This window comes from Phoca vitulina, unplaced genomic scaffold, assembly GCF_004348235.1.
Source record: "Phoca vitulina isolate PV1807 unplaced genomic scaffold, GSC_HSeal_1.0 scaffold47, whole genome shotgun sequence".
Taxonomy (NCBI): Eukaryota; Metazoa; Chordata; class Mammalia; order Carnivora; family Phocidae; genus Phoca; species Phoca vitulina.
This window is the reverse complement of record NW_022589750.1, coordinates 4165250-4188150: the sequence shown is the minus strand read 5'-3', so window position 1 is coordinate 4188150 and position 22901 is coordinate 4165250. Positions and strand designations below refer to the sequence as shown.

General features: G+C 46.5%; 1 protein-coding gene across 1 annotated transcript in view; it reads right to left on the bottom strand.

Moving 5' to 3' along the window:
- Positions 1–22901, bottom strand: part of GLP2R (glucagon like peptide 2 receptor) — a 50273-nt gene continuing 27372 nt past the window's right edge. Inside the window, exons 10-13 of the mRNA XM_032431679.1 lie at positions 15465–15553; positions 9322–9460; positions 1248–1289; positions 1–339 (exon numbers count right to left, since the gene is read on the bottom strand). Of these exons, the coding sequence (XP_032287570.1) occupies positions 1–339; positions 1248–1289; positions 9322–9460; positions 15465–15553 (609 nt within the window). The remainder of the gene's footprint in view (positions 340–1247; positions 1290–9321; positions 9461–15464; positions 15554–22901) is intronic.

The following is a 22901-nucleotide window of genomic DNA, read 5'->3' as shown; positions in this document are numbered from 1 at the left end:
CTAGATCTCGCTCTCTTCGAGAATCTCCTCCATGGTGTGGGTCAGGGTGAAGTCCCCCTCGCTGCTCTCGGACACGCTGCTGCCCCGGGGCCAGGCTGCGTGTCCCCGCGGGGGCCGGGCGCCCCGCCCCCCAAGGCCGTGCACGGACAAGTGCAGGAGCTGCCCATTGCCGCCGGATGAGGGCTGCAGCTTCTGCAGCGTCCCCGTGCCGTCTGCCTGGGACAGCTTCTTGGGACATTTCCCCAGGAATCGGAAGTTCTTCTCCAGGACCCAGACCCTGCAGCCCGAGTGGCGGGCAAGCAGGAAGCGGACCCAGTGCTTCCGCAGCTCTGCCTTCACCTGCGGAGGAAGAAGAGGGGGGGTTACTGTGCTGGAGTCAGGTCACCGTGTGTGTGTGTGTGTGTGTGTGTGTGTGTCCTCTCGGCAAGTGTGCCGCCGCGGGGAAACGTAACTTCTAACTGGGGGAGATGAGCAGAGAGAAGCGAACAAGCCTACATGTGTGGCCACGGAGCAGGATAGTGGGGCAAGGAGACAAAACTTAGAGATACCGTGTTCCGGAAAGGACTGTGTGGAGGGGGCATAGGACACCTGCCTGGTGGACAGGGCACCCCCCGCGGGAAGACGGGCAGCAGGAGTGAGCAGGAAGGAAGAGGGTTTTGCTGTCCAGAAGCCTGCATTCTGGTGGGTGAAAGGGGGCTGGAAATGTCACCAACTCCTAAAGCCAGGAGGAAGCCACCTGCCCTCCCCCTTTCAAGCCTCTTTCCAGGGGAGCAGAGAACTGGTAATAATAATAATAATAATAAAAGTCACCATAGTTAGCAAGTATTGGGCCCTTTCCAGGAGCCCAGCAAGCCCAGGGCCACACTATACAGCAGGGACAGCTATTATTCCCATTTTACAGATAAGAAGACTGAGGCCCAAAGAGCTACAGTAACCCGACAGACTCAGACCTGCTAAGTGGGTGAGGCATGGCCAGAATCCAAAGTTCACGCGGGTTCCCCCTGCCATGCTTAATGTTCTCTGGGTGTCCCCAGCAGGGCCAGGGTTGGGTTCTGAGCCTCTTTCATGCATCCCGACACCTTCTCCTGGCTGTCTGGGCTGCCTCCTGCTCTCCCTACTGGGTGCTCACAGTGCTTATTTGCCCCAGTCACTACACATTCCCCCATCACATAATCAGAAACCTCCGGGGGCAGCAGGATGCCAGCCCCAGTCTCACCGGGACCTGGATGGCAGCTTCGGAGACGTACCTCTCCATTGGCAAAGCAATACTGCAAGGCCATGAGTAATCCCTGCAAAGAAAGGAGGAGGTACCGTGAGGTTTGACTCAGGACAAGATGTGTCTGGGAGTGGCCTGGAAAGTGCAAAGGCCCGCCTCGTCTTAGTAGCCCCCGAAGAGGTAGGCAACTACATTGCTAGCCCTAACTAGAGTTTGTCGTACTGGTTACGTTAACTTGGATTTCACTGGGATCTCTTCTGACTTTGACCCCCACTACCCGTATCAGCCCAGGTGTTTGCTTAGATGCTTGTAGGTTAATGATGATTAAATCCCAAAGACCCTATGTTCTTCATTCAATTATCCAAATATTGTACAAGACCACTATCCCATTTCTACTTGTCTATAGTGAGCAATGGCTAAATTTTTGCCTGAATTGCATCATTTCCTTTTGGGAACTGACCCTGCCCTACTCCCTGGGCTTCTGGCAAGGCTGTCAATCATGGTCCCCATGTTCTAGGATGGCCATCACCACCATAATCAGCCCAAATGGGCACAGGACCCAAGCAGGGCCAATGTGAGTTCTTTTCCCTGGGAACAGAGGAAGGGTTGCACTCTCGTCCCTGTGTTTGCCAACTTTACAGTCAAAGTAAGCCTAGAAATGGTAAGAGATGGATGCCCAATCTTGTTTGGGTACCTGGATCCAGCTACACCTGATCCTGAAATTTTCATTTATGCGAAATAATAAATAACCCCTTCTCCTGTCAGAGCATTTCTTTTGAGTAGATCATTTCCTGCCCGTGGTTTCTCATCACACGTAGATTAAAATAAAAATCCCCCAACCACAGAAGGCACTAAGGTGACCTGGGCTCTGTGGCTGCCTCGCTGACTTCATCCTGTGCCCTGCTTGCCCTCAGCTACTCTATTCCAGCCCCATTCACCTTCTGGCTTCCTCCAGCATCTCAAGCTAACGTACTAGCTACTGTTGCTGTATAACTCAGTGGATCAAAACAGTCAAGATTTACCATCTCACACACTTTCTACGGGCCAAGAATCCAACTGTGGCTTAGCTGGGTATTTTGGCTCTGGGTCATCCTTCAGGTTGTGGACAAGATGTTGTCAGTGTTCTGAAGGCTTAACTTGCTTCCAAGATGGCTTACGTGCCTGCCACATTGTTGCTGGTTGGTGGTAGGAGGCATCAGTCTCCCCCACAGAGCTGCGTGAGTGTCCTCGTGACATGGCAGCTGGCTTCCCCCAGAGCGGGTGATCCAAGGGAGCCAGGAGGAAGCTACAACCTTGATGACCTGGCCTCAAAAGCCACAGCTTCATGTCCACAATACCTTAACAGTCACGCATGTCAACCCTACTCCATGTCAGAGGGCACTCCGCGGGGCTGTGAATACCAGGAGGCGAAGATCCTTGGGGGCCATATTGGAGACTAACTAGCACAACTCATTGCTTACTGAGGTCCTTTCACGCTTTCTGTCTTCTGGACCATTCTTCCCTCAAATCTCTGCAATGCTTAACTGCCAGGAGTCTGGAATCAAAGCTGCTCTAGCCAGTGTTTGTCTTCCAGCGTTTCCTGACTCATCTGCTTCCTGATGTGATACCCAGCTGTGCTAACTTGCATACCACAGCTTCCCCCGTGACGTGAGCATCTGTGGCCCCTGGGCTATGTGTCTAAGGTACTGGAGCTCCATACGCGTGCAGGAACCAAGTACTTGAGTGTCTATGGAAAGAACCTTGTAAAATGCCAGGACTCACAAGGAAAGGACACATTTCCAACTGAAGAGTGAAGGTCACAGTGCAGGATCTCTCCCATCTCTCTTGATCATGTTTCTCTCGCCCCCTGTGGCTAGTAAGGGTGGCTTGGTACTGGAAAAGGAGCTGAAATTGTAAAGGAGTTATAACATGTTGTCCTGGGGGGAAATTCTTATGCTCTTCCTAATGGAAGCTGGAGATCTTGCAAGCTGGCTATCCCAATATCAGTCACATGTTTGGATTCTGCCCACCAATGAGGGATTTTCTTTCTCTTATGCATCTTTTATTCCATGGCGATAGCTCCTAAACAGGGGCATGGTGGTACCAGTTTATCACTGTCACACAGTCTCAGTGGAGGTTCCCAGCAGCCATGTACAGTTGGCAGGGTGGGTTATATTTGCCTCTGGGCATATATTAGAAGGGGTACCTTTCACGTGTCAGAATCCTCACAAATGAGTTGGCTAAAATATGATTCCACATCACAAACATGTTTTTCACCTCTTTGGGTTCTTGATTCACTGTTTTAGGAGCCTCCTGGAGTCCGGTTAACTCTGATTCTAGATAAAGTGAGTGTGAAGGGAGTGGTCCCGCAGAACAGACGGCTCTCACTTCCTATGTCACCACCGCTTGGCAATCTCTCCAAAGATCCCTTGATGGTGAAATTCTTTAAGAAATAAGCACTTGGAAGAGTGAAGGAGCCTCCAAGCATCAAGGAGAGGCAGCTGTTGGGTCCATGCCAATTCCTGCTCATGCACTAAGATATGACTCACCGGATGTGCTCCCACACATCCGCCCATGCCTACTCTCACCTCTGCCTGGTGGGATGAAGGGGAGCAGGGCAGGGGTACTCAGAAGGTGGGAGGCTTCTGTCCATGCACAGGCTCTGTCAGTGTGTTTCCTGGCTCAGTCTGCAGAGCAAATCGTGGGTCCTCATGTTTCTCAGTGGTGCATGGTGGTGGGCAGAGCTCCAGCTGCAGGACCAAAGGATCCAGCGTGGTGGTGAGTCTCCAGAAATTACCCCAAGGATCTCTCCCCTCCCTGTAGGCATATGCTACTCCTCACATGAAACCGAGGACCTTGTTTTCCCTCCCCTTGAATCTGGGATGGCCTTGTGACTTCCTTCTACCAGGACAACATGGTGGAAGTGACATTCTGGGACTTCCAAGCCTATGCCTTAAGAGCACTGGAAGTTTCTACCTTCTCCCTCTTAGAACATTCGTTCTGGGGAATGTTCTGAGAGTCCAGCTTCCAGGCTATGAGATGCCCAAGGTAGATGGAGAGGCCATGTAGAGGAGAACCGAGACTCTGTGATTGAGAGCCTCAGCTGAGCCCCAGCCAACAGCTTGTGTCAATGTCCAGCCATGTGAATGAATCATTTGGGATGTTCCCAAAGATGGGATGTTCTCAAATATGTTCCCATCTGAGCTTTCAGATGTTTGCAGCCCCATTCAAAAATTGCATGTATCAAAAGTATTGCTCTGCTGAGCCCAGGTGGCCCAGCTTATAGAATCATTAAAGATAACAACACGGTTCCTGCTTTAAGCCATGAAGTTTTGGGGTAGTTTGTCACATAGCAATCAATGGAAGGACTGAAATAAGCTCCCTTGCCAAAGGAGTCTGATAGGCTGATTCCTTTTTTTTTTTTTTTAAGATTGTATTTATTTATTTGAGAGAGAGACAGAGCATGAGCATGAGCATGGGCAGGGGGAGGAGGCAGAGGGAGAGGAAGAAGCAGGGAGCCCAATGTGGGGCTCAATCCCAAGACCCTGGGATTATGACCTGAGCCGAGGGCAGATACTTCACCGACTGAGCCATGCAGGTGCCCTGATAGGCTGATTCTTCCTCAAAATTTGTCCCCATAGCTCCCCTTGAGCATCTGGTCCTCAGAGGGCCTTGGGTGTGTGAGATCCGTTGACCAAGGGCTCACATGACCAATCAAGCCCTCAGAGGAAGAAAGGCCATTAAATACTGCTGACATAATAGGTATCAGTTCTTGTTTCGTTCTTGACATTTTTAATTTGGGATTATCTTTTAAAGAAGATGAACACCAAACAACATAGGAAACCCAAATTATTAAAGCTTCACCATTGAAATACTCCCCCAAAGACTGAAATACATTAAACATGGTTTCATAATGGGAAAAAAAAGAAAGGCTACCAATGGGTCCTGTGTCTCAGCTCAGAGCCACACACAATTCAGTTCCAACAGAAGGAAAAAGGAACCAAAGTTGCCCAGACCACGTGACCCAGGCTCTGTCTCTGGCCTTTGGGGAGCATGCAGTGGGCAGGAACATTCTCTCCACTTTGTCCCTACAATCTCAGCACCTGACTCTGCCCAGTGACAGTAGCTTTAAGACTCTGATACGGGGAACGTGGCGTCTCCTGGTTGGGATCCTCACAGAGCATCATGATGGAGTGCTTCCCTGCAGGGGCTTAACCTCTACAAAGAAACCTCATCTCTGATGGCTATTGGCATATGCAAGTTCTCCCGAGTCCTCTGTCACTATAGTAGTAGGATAATTTCTCCCTTATGGTGACAATGTGAGGGTTCTATGAAATCAAAAGCGTTTGGGGGTAAACAGATGTTTTCTAGTGTTCCATTTTAATTCCTCTTCTGGTATTTTTTTTTTTTTTAGTTAGTTATTTAGTTTGTGTGTTTTCCAGAGATAATAGCATGTATCTTAACATATCATATTAATACTAGCATAATTCTGGCAAAATATAGAAAACTTCCTTCACTATAGCTTCATTTCCTCCTTCCTCTAAAGATCTAATGATCTTTATAATATAGTTTATGACAAGAATACAGTTTGTAATAATTATTTTATACAATCTAATGTCTTTAAAAACAGTTAAAAGAAGAGAAGAGAAAATACGTATATTTACAGTCTTTTGTATTCACTGTTGTGTTTATATTTTCTAGCACATTTAATTTCTTCCTGTGGATTTGAGCTACTGACTGGTGACATCTTCAAGCCTGAAGGACTTCTTTTGATATTTCTCCTAAGGAGGGTTTGCTATCAACAAATTCAGTCTTTGTTTATCCGAGTATTTTTTTTTTTTTTTAATTTTACCTTCATCTTGAAACATAGTTTCAATCCTTGGTTGAATTGTTTTTCTTTCAATATTTTGATTACATCATATCACTGCTTTGGGACCTCTACTGTTTCTGATTATAGTCAGGTGTCACTTTGTATTGTTGGTCCCTGTGTGTATGAGTCATTTTTCTCTTGTTACTTTCAAGAGTTTTCTCTTTGTGTTTGTCTTTCAACAGTTTGACTGTAACATTTCTAGGTGGGGATCTCCTTGTTTTATCTTCTTTGGGATTCATTGAGCTTTCTGGATTCACAGATCAATGTTTTTCATCACCTTTGGGAAGTTCACAGTCATTATTTCTCCAAATGACTTTTCTGCCCCCTTTTCTCTCTCTTGTCCTTCTGGGACTCCCATGTGTATGCTAGTATGCTCAATGGTGTTCTGCAGGTCTCTGAAACTCTTTTATTTTCTTCATCTTTTTTTTTCCTGTTTCTCAAATTGGATCATTTCAACCAACCTATCTTCAAGTGCTTTGACTTTTTTTCTGTCACCTGATTCTGATATCAAGCATCTCAAGTGAAATCTTCATTTCCATTATTGTACTTTTCAACTCCAGAATTTTTCCAGATTGTCCTTATTTTATAATTTCTCTCTCTGTATTAAGATTTCCTAATCGATGAATCTTTGTCATCATACTTCTCTTTAATTCCTTAAACATGATTTCTTTCAACCATTTGAACATATTTTTTAAGGATTTTATTTTTAAGTAATATCTACACCCAACATGGGGCTCGATTTCAAACCCTGAGATTGAGAGTTGCACGCTCCATCAACTGAGCCAGCCAGGCACTCCTGAACATATTTATAATAGCTTCTTTGAAATTCTTTGTCTGCTAAGAGACCTCTCAGAGAGTTCTATTGACTGTTTTTCTTTTTCCTGAGTATGGGTCACGCTTTCTCTGCTTGCCTCATAAATTTTTTTTTGTTCAAAACTGGAAGTTTTAGAATCTGATCCCCTACTCCCCACTCCCTGGGTGGTTGCTGGTGTTTGTTTGTTTAGTAATTTTCCTGGGCCACTAGTTCTGTGAAATTTTTCTTCCCTGTAGTCACAGCCACTGATGTCTGTGCTCATTTCAAAAATTTTTGGTTTTGTGTTTAAGTCTGACTTCCTGACCCTGTTTATAACAGCTTAACAATTAGTCAATGATTGGTCAGAAGTTGTGCTCAACCACCTTAAACCAGTAAGGCTTCCACACTCTTTGACAATGGATCTGTGTGTGGCTTGGGGGACCCATTCCAAGTTTAGACAGTTTATAAGTCTTCTGTGGCTTTTACTTTCCACCTCCCTTGTCTTCTGGGTGTGTGTGCAGGAACTCGTGTTCAGCCATCGACAATGTGGATATTCTCTCTGGTATCTCCTGAGAGTGTATGCAACCTTGCACGTGTACACAAGCCTCCAGCCCACCAGAGAGATATGTAGGAGCTGATCAAGGCCCATGATGGGTGTCTCATTCCTCAAATCCTCCTGTTAAATTTCTGGCTAGCTTGCCAGGCTGTTTCTCATCCCAGCTAGGATCACTGTCTCAGGCTGTGACATTTTCATTTCTCGATGCTTTGCCACCGAGATCACTACTGTATTTGACAATGGCCAGGGTGTGGGCTTTTCCTGCTCTTTGACTGATCAACATCAAGTCAGCCCCTTTCTGCAGTGAAGCTGCTAGTTTTCACTAGAATTTCCTCACTGATGGAGAAGAGGTTGGAAGACAAGTGCACTTCAGGCTAAGCCAACAGACCCCACTGTTCTTACTTAGATTTAATAATTTTTCTTGAATAAACTCTTCTCAACATTTTGTATGCCTTTGGCTGGTTTCCAGGGCCCTCAAGTGGTTGCTGTTGTCAATTTTGTGCAATTTTATTGTTGCTTTTTGGGGAGGAGATTTGCCAAGCACCTCTCTCCTCCATTCCATAAGTCCTGCCTTATACTAGCATTTTAAGATTATTAGTCCCAAGGTTACCACTGTATGGGGACTCTGCTGCTGGCGCTGTTTGTGGTGGTCTCTTGCATTCATGGCCTTTGCTACTGAGCCATGATTTTCAGGGAGATGTTTTTGTGGTCTCCTCCCTTTCAGTCCAGGCTGGGTCTGGGATTTGCTTTAGTTTTTGTTTTTTTTGGGGGGGGGGATGGAAAGTGCACCAAGTGGTGGGGGCAGAGAGAGGGAGAGAGAATCTCAAGCAGGCTCCACAATCAGCATGGAGCCCAACCTGGGGCTCAATCTCACAACCTTGAGATCATGACCTGAGCTGAAATCAAGAGTTGGATGCTTAACTGACTGAGCCACCCAGGCGCCCCTGGGATTTGTTTTAAATTTTAGAATGCAGCAGAAGTATCATTGTGTGAATTTCAGACCTAGGCATTTAGAAGGCCTAGAAGCTCCTGCTTTTGTGCTCTTGGGAGCTCTGAACAGCCATGTAGGAAGTTCAGCTTCCCTGCTAGACAGAGAAAGAACCTACAGCAAGGGAGAGGCCCTAAGACTGTATGGAGCTAAGGGATGTAGCTGGCAGTGAGAAATGAAGCCCTAGAAATTTGATCCAAATGAAGCCACTCCAGCTAGCCCCAGCCATGTGAGCCTTCCCAGCTCACGCACCAGACATAAGAGTGGTGAAGCATCTTGGAAGTTCCAGCTCCAGCAGGCATCGCGTAGAGCAGAGGTGAGCCATCCTTACTATGCCCACCTGGATTTTTGGTCCCCAGAATAATGAGAAATAATACGAATTATTGTCGTTGTAAGCTACTAAGTAATGGGTAACAATTTAAGGAATGGATAACCAAAATACTAAGGTAAAGGAAGCACAGCTCCCTCCAACACATCTTGACACAACTGTCAAGCTTCAAGAGTCTCCTGGTCTCGACTCACTGGTTCTTACCAAGTTGTATTGTGTTCTGAGTATGTCACCTGAAGCATAGACAATGTTCATTGTGCACAATGCCTTGCAGAGAACCCAGCAAAAATAGGCCCATAATAAAAGTCTTCATGTTGACACTCACAGTTAATATGATTGTGAGTCACACCAACTATTATAGCTCAGGAAACAGACCACTTTTCCCTTCTTAGTCACTGAGTCATGCTGGCAGGATCAAGGCAACATTTTTGGTCTACACACCCTTCTCATGCCAAAGACCCTAAAGCTGTAGAGCCTGCTGACACTACAACTTCGTTTCCACCTGTGGGCTTTCTCAAATCTCAGCCTGTCTGGGTCAAGGCATTTGGTTTTCTCCAAAGCAAAGGAATCCTGGTTCAGACGCCTACTTACATGGAAGGAGCCCAGAGTCAACTGAATGAAGAGTCGTATGAGTTTTGAAAATCCTTCCACTTGATCATCAGTGATGAAAGAGAAGAGAATCTCATGAACACCCAATAGAGGAATGAGGACGAGTGTTGACTTTGCCAATCTGCAAATGACAACCAAAAAATTGTCATGAAGGTTGCTTTGGGAATAGGCAATGTTTACTGCTCTTCTGTGCATGACTTTATTGTAGCTCTTATCATCCTGATAAATAGTTGATCTTCCAGTTTGTCTCCTTGGCAACACATTGAATGCCTTAATGGCCAGTGTGGTCTTGTTTACTGATGCACACTTACACCTGACTCATGGCAGACGCTTGGACAACACAAATTGAGTTAATGAATGAATGAATGGATGGATGGATGAATTGATGAATTCTCCTATATAGATTATGAAATGCCTCTAGATCTTAATGTTTTGACTGATGGATAGATTTCCATGTGCATGGATGTCACCCTGGGACACTACACCCCTACCGAGTTTGACAGATTTCCTAGTACCTGGCTGGCAGGTGCCTCTACTTCTTTCTCTATTCAGGACTTCCAATGTCAGTGCTTTACTGAACCTGAGAAGGGAAAGCAAATGACGTGTCTGGGGTCACACAGCCACTAAGTGACAAATCCAGGCCTGGAAGTGAGGCTTGCGACTTTACACTCACACCCTGCACACTCCATGCAGAGCTTGACCATCAGCCCCCATGCCGCCCCTCAGCCCCAAGACAGCAAGGGCTGCAGGAAATGAGAAACTGATCCTCCTCATAAAAAGTGCTGTGTGGAAGCTTGCTGTTGTATACACTCTACATAAAAAGGACAAACATTCCTTTGTACCACCCACGTGCAAAGTGCACAGCTGGGACCCAAACATTCCATATCACATACCGGTGGTTCCCAAACATGGTTTACCATTAGAATTCCTTAAGGAACTTTAAAAGATGGATAGATGATAGATAGATAGATAGATAGATAGATAGATAAATGGATGAATGGATAAATGGAGAGATAGATGGAGAGATGGATGGATGGATGGATAGATAGATAGATGATAGATGGATGGAGAGATAGATTGAGAGATGGATGGATGGAGAGATGGATAGTTGGATGGATGGGTAGATAGATGGATAGATCGATGGACAGACAGATGATAGATAGATAGATAGAGAGAGATATGGATGGATGGAGAGATAGATGGAGAGATGGATAGATGGATGGATGGATAGGTAGACAGATAGATAGATAATAGATAGATGACAGAAAGATATAAATAGATATAGCTAGCTAGCTAGCTTCCTCAGCCACAGTGTCAACCTCCTGAGTCAAAACCTCTGGCTATTGGGTCTTGGGAATGTGAATTTTTAAGGAATTCCCCATGGGATTCTGAGAAGCAGCCACATTTGGGAATGACTGCTGTTTTACTATTGAGGCGCTTCTTAATTTAAAACTACCTACATTAGCAAAAGTGACTCATATCCAGGGCACAAACAAAGCTACTGTCTTGTATATACACATTGGGAAAAAAAGAGTTTAATCCCTAATGACTTTTTAGCCCAAGTCACTTGTCTTAAAGGGACAGACTTGGAGAGATCTCTCCCCACCGCCGAACCCCATGGAATTAAAGGTGTAGGAACGTCAGCAGCTCATGGATGATGTCCTCAGGAAGGTTTAACTGTACGCGAGATAAAGTGTTTAGTATGGATCCTGCATCCGTGAGAGCCATTCAAGTGTACTGTTATCAAGGAAATGAAAGAAACCTCACCTTGCGTTCCTTGCTTGGCCCCTGCGAGTGCCTGAGTTTGCGACGATTGCTCTGGGTTATCTGGGTTTCAGTGACACATACTTACATACTTAGATGCAGATCCACATCTTACCATCAACTTATTCTTGGGGCCATGCTATGACATTATGTGTTTTGAATAAACTCTTTATGTTGGGATCATGTTAGATCTGCAGAAAAGTAGCCAAGAGAGCACAGAGAGTTCCTGCCTATGCTTCCCTCAGTTTCCCCTAATGTTAAATCTTGTATAATCATGGTACACTTGTCAAGACTAAGAAGCCAACATTGGCATGTGACAAATAACTATACTCGATTTCACCAGTTTTCCCACTTATTGTCCTTTTCATGTGCCAGAATCCCACATTTAGTATGAGATGATTTTTTTTTTTAAGAATGACCATCTTTTTATGAAGCTTTGGGCCGTTTTCGTAACTGCCAGCTCCCTGGTTGGATGTGAAGGGGTTCCCCATTCCTGAACTCATTCTAACTTCTCCTTAGACAAAACACCATGTGTGTCCCGGTTCAGATGGAAAATCCATAAATATCTATGGCCGTTTACTCTTATGAACTGTATTTATACTTATTTTTCAGCTATAGTCATTTGTTTATTTAAATTGTTTGGTTTATTGCAGTCATTCAGCGATCCAACAAATATTTATGGAGCATGAACCAGCGCAGTGGGAGAAGAAGTGCTGTGGTCAAAGGCAGCAGAGTATAGGGACAGTATCTGGGCCTGGGTTCAAATCCCAGCGCCACCAGTAACTCACCATGTGGGTTTGGGCAAATTAGTTAACCTCTCATCTGTAAAAATGAGGATTATACTACTAATAATATAATATGAAGCGTTGAAACAATAAAAAAAAATTATTACTGGTAATAATACAATGGACAGTGTCGTTTTATTTTTTTTTTTCGTTTTAAAGATTACCTGACAGGTGGCAAGTGCTGAGAATAATGGCATCTGATACTTGATGAATGATCAATAGTATTTAGCCATCACTGTTTTTAAAAGAAGCCGTCTTTGCCTTCAGGTTGCTTAGAACCTCAATGACTTTGATCAATTTTACTTCCATTTGTGACATGTTTTGTTTTTGGCTGCCCACCAGAAAGTCTTTTTGGAAAGGGCTCTGGGGTTCAGCAGGTTAAGAAATGATTCTCCTTTATAAATTCATCAAGAGCTCTGCCCCACACACCACATGGAACATTAAGACCGGTCCTCCAGGGGGACAGCCGCCTGGGTGCTGGGACCCACAAAGAACAGACAACTCTGACCACAGTGAGCATCACTGGCCTCTATCTGTCCACATTCCAGGGGCCTGGCTCAGCTCTCGCGCTCCGGGCCAGGCAGGTGCGCCATGTAACTCTCCTCCACTGGAATGGGGGAAACCCAGGGACAGGCCTAGGACTACAGAAGGTTCTCCAGCTCCTAGCAACTTGTCTTTTTGGCAAGACCTAGATATATTTAATTTAAACTTTCCTAAAATATACTCCTGGAGGGGGGCCAAATCTTGAGAGCTACATTCTGAAAGTTCTCAAAATCTGGGAGAGGTGGAGGCAGGCCTGTTTCTACCAGAGCTTGGACAAAACGCACCGGCCCCCATTGCCCCTTCCTTCTCACCCTAGCAGGGGGTGACAAAGGAAAACAGACTTGGAGGGGGATAGGGAGGTGGAAGAGGGCAGTGTGAGCTGGGGGGTGACCCACTGGGGTGACAGAACGTAGAAATGAGGGTGTTAGCACTGCTTGCAGAGAAAAATGGGCAAATGCACTCATCAGTGCTGTAGGATTCACCAGCCCAGGCAGTAAAATAAGGTGGCCTGGTGTGTCCTGAGAGACAGGGCCCTCATTTTTTGCTCATTAATGAGCATAAACTAATCAATTGTACTATGCTCTGCATGGAGAAAGAGTAAGTAAACAGAAAGCAGATGGCCAACCAAAATGGTGGGGAAAATCACAAAGAAGCAGCCCTATTTGTGGAGAACCTGGGGAATGAACCCTGCTTTTATCAGGCAGGCGGCACCGCAGGGCCGTGGTGGTTTCTCATGGTCAGTAATCCTTCACACCGACCACTCTGCATTGAGGATGTGATCACCAGCAACATTCTGGTGACTGCTTTGAGTTTCTGGATTATTTGTTGTCAAGTGTGCTAGGAGTGCAAGCACCAGAAGGAAACCTCGCCCCACCCCCGCCTTTCCCAGCCTCTAAGAATGAACAATTGTATAGTCTGGTTTATATATCAGTCTCTTGTGAGTTCAGCTGACATTAGTCAGCCCTCCCGAGTGGCTGAGACTCGGGAACACTGATAGGTCCCCAGCTCCATCCCCAGGTGGTGGCAAAGTCGCCAAGTAAGGTGTTTTACCCTGGGAAGACTCAAGGTGGGCCATGCACCCAGGTTCCTCTTTTCAAGCTTTATCCTTGAACAAGGGTGGGGAAGGGAAAAGAATTTTCCAGACAGGTTGTATATATCAGACAAGCTATTCCTTCTCCCCCCAAAACAGCTGTCCTGAATCATTGCTCAGCCATGAGGTTCTCCCCAGTATCTTGATTTATGCTTCCCTAGATCCCTGGCTCCCAGTTGGGTATGCACACTTCAGGGCTATGCAAGACAGTCCATTTGGCATCAGAAGAAAATATAGTAAGGAAAGATAATCGAAGTTTTATGTGTTAATTTTTAATCTATCCTTTATAATTTTCTATTCTTTGTTGTATTTTATAATAGCTGTATCAGTTCAACAGACCATGTATATATATGGTGAGGGGCATGCTCAAAATTTCTTCACTGAAAAAGATGCATGATCAGAAAAGTTTGGAAACCACTCTCTTGGATAACTCCAAAGGAGATCCTGCAGAAGGGGATACCGAGGCTGCTTAGAAACACATCTGCCATAGCCCCACTAGAAAATTCCATGCGTTATTTCACGAGAGCAGCTGACCCCAGTGGTCCTGCACTCTGTGTGTCAGAATCTCTTGGGGGAAGTCTATAAGAAGTCCGTGTGGTGGGGCTCGTTTCCACACCTACTGAGTCTGAATACCCAGTGGAGGGCCTCAGGAGTCTATGCTTTTGGGCTGGCTGGCAGGTGATGCTTACAAGCAACCAGAATGGAAAGCTCCTATAGGGGGCGCTGTGGGTCTGGAGCATGGGGAAAGCCCCAGTGGTACATGGTGGGCTTTGGGAGCAGAAAATAGCAGGGTGCAGGCTCTCGGTCTGCATGGAAAGTGGTGTCTTGGGATTTGTCTCCTTCCTGCTTCTGTCTCCTGGGAGTGCCGTCCTCTGTTGGGTTTCCCAGATGCCCCAGTGTCCCCTGAACAGACCCACGATGGGAGGACTAGAGCAGCTCTGACCATGGTTTTGGACCTCCACCCTCAGAGAGCAGTTAGAGGCTGAGCCTTGGGAGAAGGGCCAAAGAAGCTTTGAGTCACTTAGAGTCTCCACCAGAGGCGCCAAGAAAGTCGGCGTGTCTCTGTGTTGTCCAAGCCAGCCCAAGTGCCTTGGGGATGGGGTGTTTGCAAAATATTTGGGCCAATTATAGCATATATTTGTTAGTGCTGAACAATGCGTGTTTGTCCTTTGGGACCTCCTGGACAAACCCATTCACCATATCCAATTAGATTGAGAACCCACATCTTTGGTCTTCCTAAAAAGCAAGAGATGGGTCTCCTGTGCCATTCTCATTTCACACACCCATTAATCCGGCCCAGGGAGGCCAAGTGACTTGCCCACGGTCACTCAGAGGATTTGCGGCCATGGTCAGCATCAGCCCTTCTGACATGCATTCACACCAAAATACTAGTTTTGGGGAGTTGGGATGTGTGCTCCTTATAGACAGGGTCCACATAGTATCTTTCTTCTGTTCCAAGCACAGTGCCAGGCACATGGTAGGTGTTCATGAAATGTTTGTTAGATAAAGGGAAAAACTACCTTTCCAGCACACCTAGGTCAGGCCTGATTTTGGTGTTAGTGAGAGAGAAATAGAGTTCCACCCATCCTCACTCACACCTCTGCCTGTGGCCAAAATCCTTACACTTAGAACCACTCCTTTGGCTCAACCAAGTGGCTCAACCACCCATTCTTAGGAGGATTTTAAGTTTCCTGCTACGGGGAATGAGTGTAACCTTGACCACTCCTTTCATTTCCATGGGGCCAGGAGGCCCTCACCAGTAGCAAAAGCCCCACACAACCCCAAGACACCTTTTTCAGAGGTTCTCTTCTTGATATTCTTGTCTTAGAAGATAGACATACTGGTGAGGCGGCTCATGCCCCTCTTCCCAGAACATTAACCAGAATAACTTGAAGGGGTCAAAACAATCTTGGACCACTGGAGGCCGACTTCAGGCCACTCACCTGTACTTATAATCTCTGAAGCACATTTGATGGGCTTTGAGCTTAGAAATGAGAAGCTTGACAATTTTCAGGAAGATGAAGAAATTGACCTTGGAAAAAAGCAGATATGGGCAAATAAGTGATGGACTCCACATGGTTATGAAATCAAGGTCACCCTGAGCCTGGCCATCGGATACTTGTCCATGTAAGCCAGGGGAAATGTGGCAGTCGGACGTTCAGGTAGTACGTGCTCGTGGTCATCCCCAGTCTTCCTAAGGCCATCTCAATACGTCCACACATTATTTTAATACTCACATTAATGCTCTGAAGAAGCTGCACTATTTTTATTTTGTGGTACAATGAGAAAACAGAGGCACGGAAGAGGCAAGTACAATTCCCAAGGTTGCACAGTTAGTAAGTGACTGAGCTGGTACTGAATATACCTTTACCTGAAAATAACCTGTTCTTCACTTAAACAGCCTCCCTTCTGTAAAGAACTCCAGCCCTATCGGTGTCTAACTTGAGTCCTGTAGCTGCCATGGAATTTACTGGAAAGCACACATTCTCTTCTCCCTAGACTGTATTCCACACCTGTCATGGGCTGGGACAGTTCCACCCTTCATTGTCAGCCTTGATAGAAATGATTAAATATGTCTGCAAATTCTTCAACACTGTTCCCTTTGAAAAGCAGAGCCTAATTTCCCCCTTCCTCTGGGATGTGAGCTAGACTTAGCTATGTGCATCTCATGAAAAGAACATGGTGGGAGTGAGGCTATGTGACTTCTGAGGTTAGGTCCTCAAAAGGATGGCATCGACCTGGTTCTCTCTCTCTCTCTCTCTCTCTGGGAAAAGCCAGCAGCCATGTTGTGAGGACACTCACAACCTGTAGAGAGACCCACCTGGGGGAACTGAGTCCTCCTACCAACAACCAGCACCACTTGCCAGCCATGTGTATGAGCCACCTGGGAAGCTGATTCTCCAGCCCCCGTCAAGCCATCAGATGGTCGCAGCCCCAGCCAACACCTTGACAGCAACTACATGACACATCATGAGGCTCTTGGAGAGGTAGAAGGGCAAGTGGTTCAATGTGGCTGGGGCTTGGAGAATGAGAACAAGATTTGTGAAGAGTAAGACGAGAGTGGAGGTGAGGGGAGAACCAGCTCCTGCAGAGCCTTTCAGGGTCACATGGAGGAGTTTGGGTTTCCTTCTGAAAGCAATGGAGAGCCAGTGATGAATGTCAGGCAAGCGAGTTACCCGATCAGATTTGCTTTTCTGCACTTCAGAAAGATCATTTTAACAACCATGCGGCGGCGGTTGGGGGGGGGGGGGGGGGGGCGCGTATGGATTGGATGAAGGTAAAACCAGAGTAGGGGAGACTGGTTGGGAGCAGTTCATAGTTCCCAGGCAAGAATGATAGAGAAGTGATGTGAAGCTATAGGTGTGCTGCACCAACGATGGGGTGTACAAGATGGACTTGAAACTTTTAAGGAGTTTGAGTCAAATTGCGTTCGATAGTGGCTGGATGTGAGGTCAAAGATGACTCCAAGTTTCTCAGTAGAACTCAAATGTGCGGTAGTGTCATTCACTGAGAGTGGATAGAGGAGGAAGAGCAGTGCAGGGGGAAGAGGGGGAGGTCTAGTTATTTTGGACGCAAGAGATGTCCCAAAGCAGTGAGATATTTATGTCTGGATCTCAGCAGAGAGGTCCCAGCTGGAGCATGGAGCCAGCACTGGAGGAGGCGAGATTGTCCAGAAAGGCTAGGTAGACTGGGAGAGAAAAAGGGTTAAGAGACTCACCTTGTAATGAAGGGAAAGGTGGCAGAAGTGGAGGCAGCACAAGAGATTCAGAAAGAGTAGCCAGGGCAGTGGGAGCAAAGAGAAGATTCAATAGGAACGAATGAAACCATCAAGTCAACAGATGGTTCATCCAATTCATTGGCTCAAAAAAGCTGTCAACTGTATGTTCAATTTGGTTTGGTTAATCGGTTAACTCCAGGGCAGTGGGAGCTCATGGCCGTAAGAATTTAAGGAGGTAAATGCTACAAGGGATTTAAGCAAACTAAGACTGCATTTAGCAACAGGGAGCTGAGCAAAGGTGCAGTTCACAGGTGAGAGCACAAGCCAGATTGCAATGCTTTGCTTTGTGAGCTAGACATGAAGAGGGAGACAGCCAGTGTAGACCACATTGAAGAGGCTTGGCTGTGAAGGGAAGCGGAATGATAGAGCAGTAATTGACAAGGAATGCAGAATGGGGATAATGTCTCCCCTCTTTACGTGCAGGGCTGGAAGACATTTGGGATTACAGTTGTTTTTAAAATGGAAGACTTAAGAATGCCTCTATGCAATGAGGAAAGAGCCAGTAGAGACGGTGATTGGGTGACAATTAATGGAGTAAAGTCTCTACAAACATTGAGCCAGCACAGTACTAATGCCTCCCACCTGGAAATAAAACCCTTGAGCCACATATTGAAACACAAGCTGCAGGATCCAACGTGTACCTCCCGTGACTTGCCTTATTGGCCCCAGAAGAATCAGTGCTCAAAACTAACAGTCTGCAGTTTCCGGCAAGAGACTATTTATGCAATCCACCAGCAAACAAGGATGGAGCTTCCCAGCCAAAGAATATTTAGGAACAGAACACTTAAATATAAACTAAATGCAACCAAGTAATTTATTTCTTTAATGGGATATCTGCTTTTCATCACAAAGAGAAAACGCTGTGTCCTTGGCTTTAGTGATTTGTTGAACTCAGGCATTTTTCTCACAAAGTAAGTTTAACCGGGGAAAGGAACATATTTCAGCAAATTAATTTCAATCGGGACTGTATCCTAGGAAATGAAGAGTTGTGGTGAGGAGCATGTGGATTTGCTGTTCTTTGTGTCTTCCAGGGACCAGACACGAGAAAATGGGCATCAACCCATGGGCCATATGGAGGCACTTCTTCAATGCCACGGAATGAAACACCAGCCTGGATGAGCCTGTGTCCATCTAGGTGTCCCACAGGACAAGAGTCAGCAGGCATATTTGGATGGTGCTGTTCTTCATTCGTGCACAAGCAGGAAAAGGGGGCTGAATAAGGACATTTCTCAAGAACCCAGCCAACTCCTCTTAGATTCTGTCATCAGAATGGGGGTCCTTAGGACCCCAAACATGTAAGGCTCCCTTTCAGGTCCTAGACAGTGCAGAATGCATTATCATATATAACATTCTTGGTGATACTTCTGTGGCACCCCAGCTCCTGTGCTTAGATCTGGGTCTATAGGCTGGCAGAGGTGATTGCTAATATGGTAGGGGGCTCAGAAGGTGGCTTCATCTATCCCTAAACTTTTCCATCAACCTCCATCCTCTCCTCATCTGGCCTGCCGTGTGGACTAAAATGCCTACTGTTAGAGCTGCTCCTTTGGGTTAAAATACTTCATCCCCAGAACCCTGCTGAAGTGCACATATCACATAGTAGGTAAGGAACACCTAGGAGAAGAGAGGGGTGCCCTTTCTCCGTCTATTATTCATCCATTTGCTCATTTTTACAGTGAATAATTCAATCACTACTTATGATCTGACCTACTTTCACCATGGGAAGCAGAAGATGGGATGCAACAAAGCTAAGTTTTAATGGGCTGGGAAAGTACAGGGTATGGAGAGATTCCCACTGTAACTCTTAGAGGAGGGAAATGTGGAAATGAGATGTTTCGGGGACACAGAAAGCCCCTGGGCTCCTGGTGAGGCAGAAGACCTAGAAAGGGACAAGACCAGTGAAGACTAATTTTACTGATTTCTCAACTTTGCCAAGTCCTGAGGTTATCAGAGAAGATTCAATAGGAACGAATGAAACCATCAAGTCAACAGATTCATTGGCTCAAAAAAGCTGTCAACTGTATGTTCAATTTGGTTTGGTTAATTGGTTAACTCCAGGAATCATGGTGTGGATAGAACAATCTTGCAGTGTATGTATTTTGTAAGGCTGTCCATGAAGGACTAATCAAAGCTTTACAGATTTTCTACTGGGAGCAGAGGAGACTAAGATATAAGAATATTATATTATTCCAGGATGGTTCTATTCTAAATGTACACTCAAGGGTAACAGGTTAATTTAAGTAGTGGAGTCTTATATCCTGAAGAAGATGGGAATTCTCCAATTTCTATGTCTCATGAAAGACTCACAGAGCATCTAGACTCTATGCATTGTCACATTATGGTTATTTCTGAAACATAGAGAATCAAGAGGGCAGCAGATAAAGTCAGCTGGGATATCTGGAAACCCAGTGTGACGTTCATTCACATCAGCCCAGATGCAGATCCACAGATGCAGACCCAGTCTGGGGGTGGTGGGAGAAGCCCAGCTATGGTAACGAGGATGCTCACTGGGGAGCCTGAGTCTGGGGATGGGAGATTCTCCTTAGTCCCATAGCTTAGTTCACCATGCACAATTGGCTCGTCCCAGAAGCCTCTGCTCCATACTCCAGAAAATAGGAACCAGCCTCAAATTTGGACAAGATGAAAGACGTGCCCTGAAATGCCAAATGTTATGAGCAACATCTTGATTACTATGATATTTTTAGTAGCTGGAAAATATGTGGGGTGGGGTCAGGAAATTCTTTTTTTGCCCCTAACACAATAAAGGTTTTGTTTTTTGCTTAGGAAATACTCTATCACAGCGAGGGGGAGCTCTGCTCCATGCAGACATTCAGGGACGCAGGCTCCTGCCGTTTGTGGTTCCAGGAATCCTATTTTGGGCCTGGGGTTATATCTACTCAGGTCAGTGGAAAACTGTAACATGTGGTCTTTTAAGCAAACGTGGAGACAATTGTTGGCTCAGTCATGGTCTGATGAGTCTCAAAATCATAATTATTAGGTTTTGAACTGCAGAAACTATGGGACATTCATCTTTTTTTCCCCTGAAAGAAATTAGCACCAAGCCACGCACACAGCAGGTGCTCAATAAATATTAAATGAAGGTGCAAGAGAGCAAATGCATGTGATTCCAGTGCTAAGAAAGCCCACCATGACAGTTCTGTTTCCATCAATCTAGGGTGGAGTCCAGGCTGTTTTGTTTTTTCCCTTAACCTCCTGAGCTGTTCTGTGCAACCACTGTCTAGTCCAGGGTCCCTCAACCTCAGTACGATTGACATTTGGGGTGGGACAATTCTTTGTTGTGGGGGCTGCTTTGTGCACTGTAGAATGTGGAACAGCATCCCTAGCCTCTATGCATTAGCTACCAATAGGACCCCCACCCCAGTTGTGATGATTAAAAATGTCTCCAGACATGGTCGAATGTCCCCAGGGGGCAGAATCCCTCTCAGTTGAGAACCACTGGTCTAGCCAAACTCTGATTTTACGGAAGAAACAAGCCCAGAGAAGTCAACTCACTTGGCTCAAGGGCACACCACAAGTCAGCCATGAAGCCCATGCTCTGTGTAGGGTATGTGAATCCCACTATCCTCGGAGCATACAGAATAGGATCCTAGAGCTGGCGTGGGGCCGGGGGTGGGGTGGGTGGCAGGAAGACATCAGGTTCAGCAACCCATTTCTCAGGACAGAGTTTCTCCTCTTGGAAATTGATAGAGATGAATAATCCAAAGCCTTTCTCTGTGTTCTGTGTCAATGTTTTACCAGTTTATATTCTGATGTCCTTCCTTGTGACCAAAAGGAACTTTTCTCACTTCTCTTCAAACCCATTCCTCTTGTCCAAGCCCCTGTACACAAACAACCATAGCCAGCAAGGGTCTCTATAAGACCTTCATAGACCTGAGGATGATTATGGAAGTGTCCCTTCCAAGCATGCCTGTTGACGTCCCTGAATTTGAGAGGTAGATTAGGAAAGAGCTTAGTCTCCAGGGAAGAAGAGAGTTCACCAGATGTGGAGCCATCAGATGGGGATTGCAGGGGGAAGGGCAGTGTGTGCAAAAGGCATAGGAGGAGTGAAACACCAGGATGGATGTGGGGAAGGGTGAGTTTCCCCATATAAATTGAGCATGGGGTGCTTGCGGTTGGATGGGTAGTCAGGGAATGACAATACTCACCATACTAAGGACTTTGGAAGCATGCCCGAGGGCAATAGTGTGCCATGAAAAAGTCACCCATAGAAGAGAGACATCATCAAGTTCTGCTCAAGAAAGACCACTCTGACCACAATGCAGAGGATGGATTGCCAGGGGCAAGAGTGAAGGAGGGAGACCAGACAGGTGTGCACAAGAAATCCCAAGAGGCTGAAAAACAACAGAGACCATGGGGTGAGGTGAGCAGGAGGAGCAGAAGGTGTAGATGGGAAAGAGAGGAGCCACTGTGAGCTAAGGTGACTCTGGCCCTTTCTGTGTTGCTGGTAACAGCTGGGGTGGTAGAAGCAAGGACATGTAAAGGTCGTTTTATCCAAGATGAGAAGATAGAGCACATTGTCTTGTCCTGGTGAGAGAGAATGTGGCTACAGTAACTCAGAAGCAGCCGGAGAAACCAGCACACAGGTCAGCTGGCCATGCACAACCAAGCAGCAAGGCCCAGAGCAGTGGCACCAGCCCTGGTCGAATCACTTGGGAGCTTTTAAAACTGCAACTGTCTGGGCCCCACCTCCAGAATTTCTGCTGTAATCCTCTGGGGTATGAGCCACCACATTTCTAATGCCCAGCCAGCTTGGAGAACCACCAGTGTGAGGGTAAAGAACCCCACAGACTGCCATGTGCGCCCCAAATCTGGGGATCTTGTTGCAATGCAAATTCTGATTCAGCAGGTCTGGGGTGGGGCCTGACAACCTGAATGTACAATAAGCGCTCAGGTGACCACACTTTGAGCAGTGAGGATGCTCTCCAGCCCTGGCTGCACATTGGAATCCTTAGGTCACACCTGAGATCAATGAAACACAGATCTCTGGGTGTGAGACCCAAGCAAAAAAGAATTTGTAAAGATATCCCCGTGCTTCTAAGCAGCCAAGACCAAGAACCACTGAAGTGGCCTTTAGAAAAGAGCAGGGTAAACACTAGGATTTCAGCAACACCGAGCCTGAGCTCCATCCCAGGGAGGGCCTGCTGGCCTCCATCCTGCCTTCTTCTGCCTGGTTAGCGGGAACCTTCCGTGCTGGGGGGTGTGGGTCACAGGTGTTCATCGAATAAGTTCATGCAGGGCTGCCATCTGCTCGGGCTGGCTGCCAGGATGAACGGGACATGGGGCTTACTGTGGCCGCAGACAGGTTTTGGACAGATACGTGCAATGAAGCATTGCTGGGACCATAGCAGAAGTCTGTCCGGGGTCTGGGAAGGACTCAAAGGAGGGTGTGACCATTCTATTTTCTGTGGGGAGTGTCTGGGGACAGCAGTTGGGGGATAAGATGGCAGAGGGAGGAGGTACCAAGCTCAGGAGGGTCCAAGGCGAGGTACTAATGTGTGACAAGCCTGCACCAGGCACGTGGGTAGGAGGCAATAAAGATCGGCGGGGGGGGGGGGGGGGGGGGGGGGGGGGGGGGGGGGGGGGG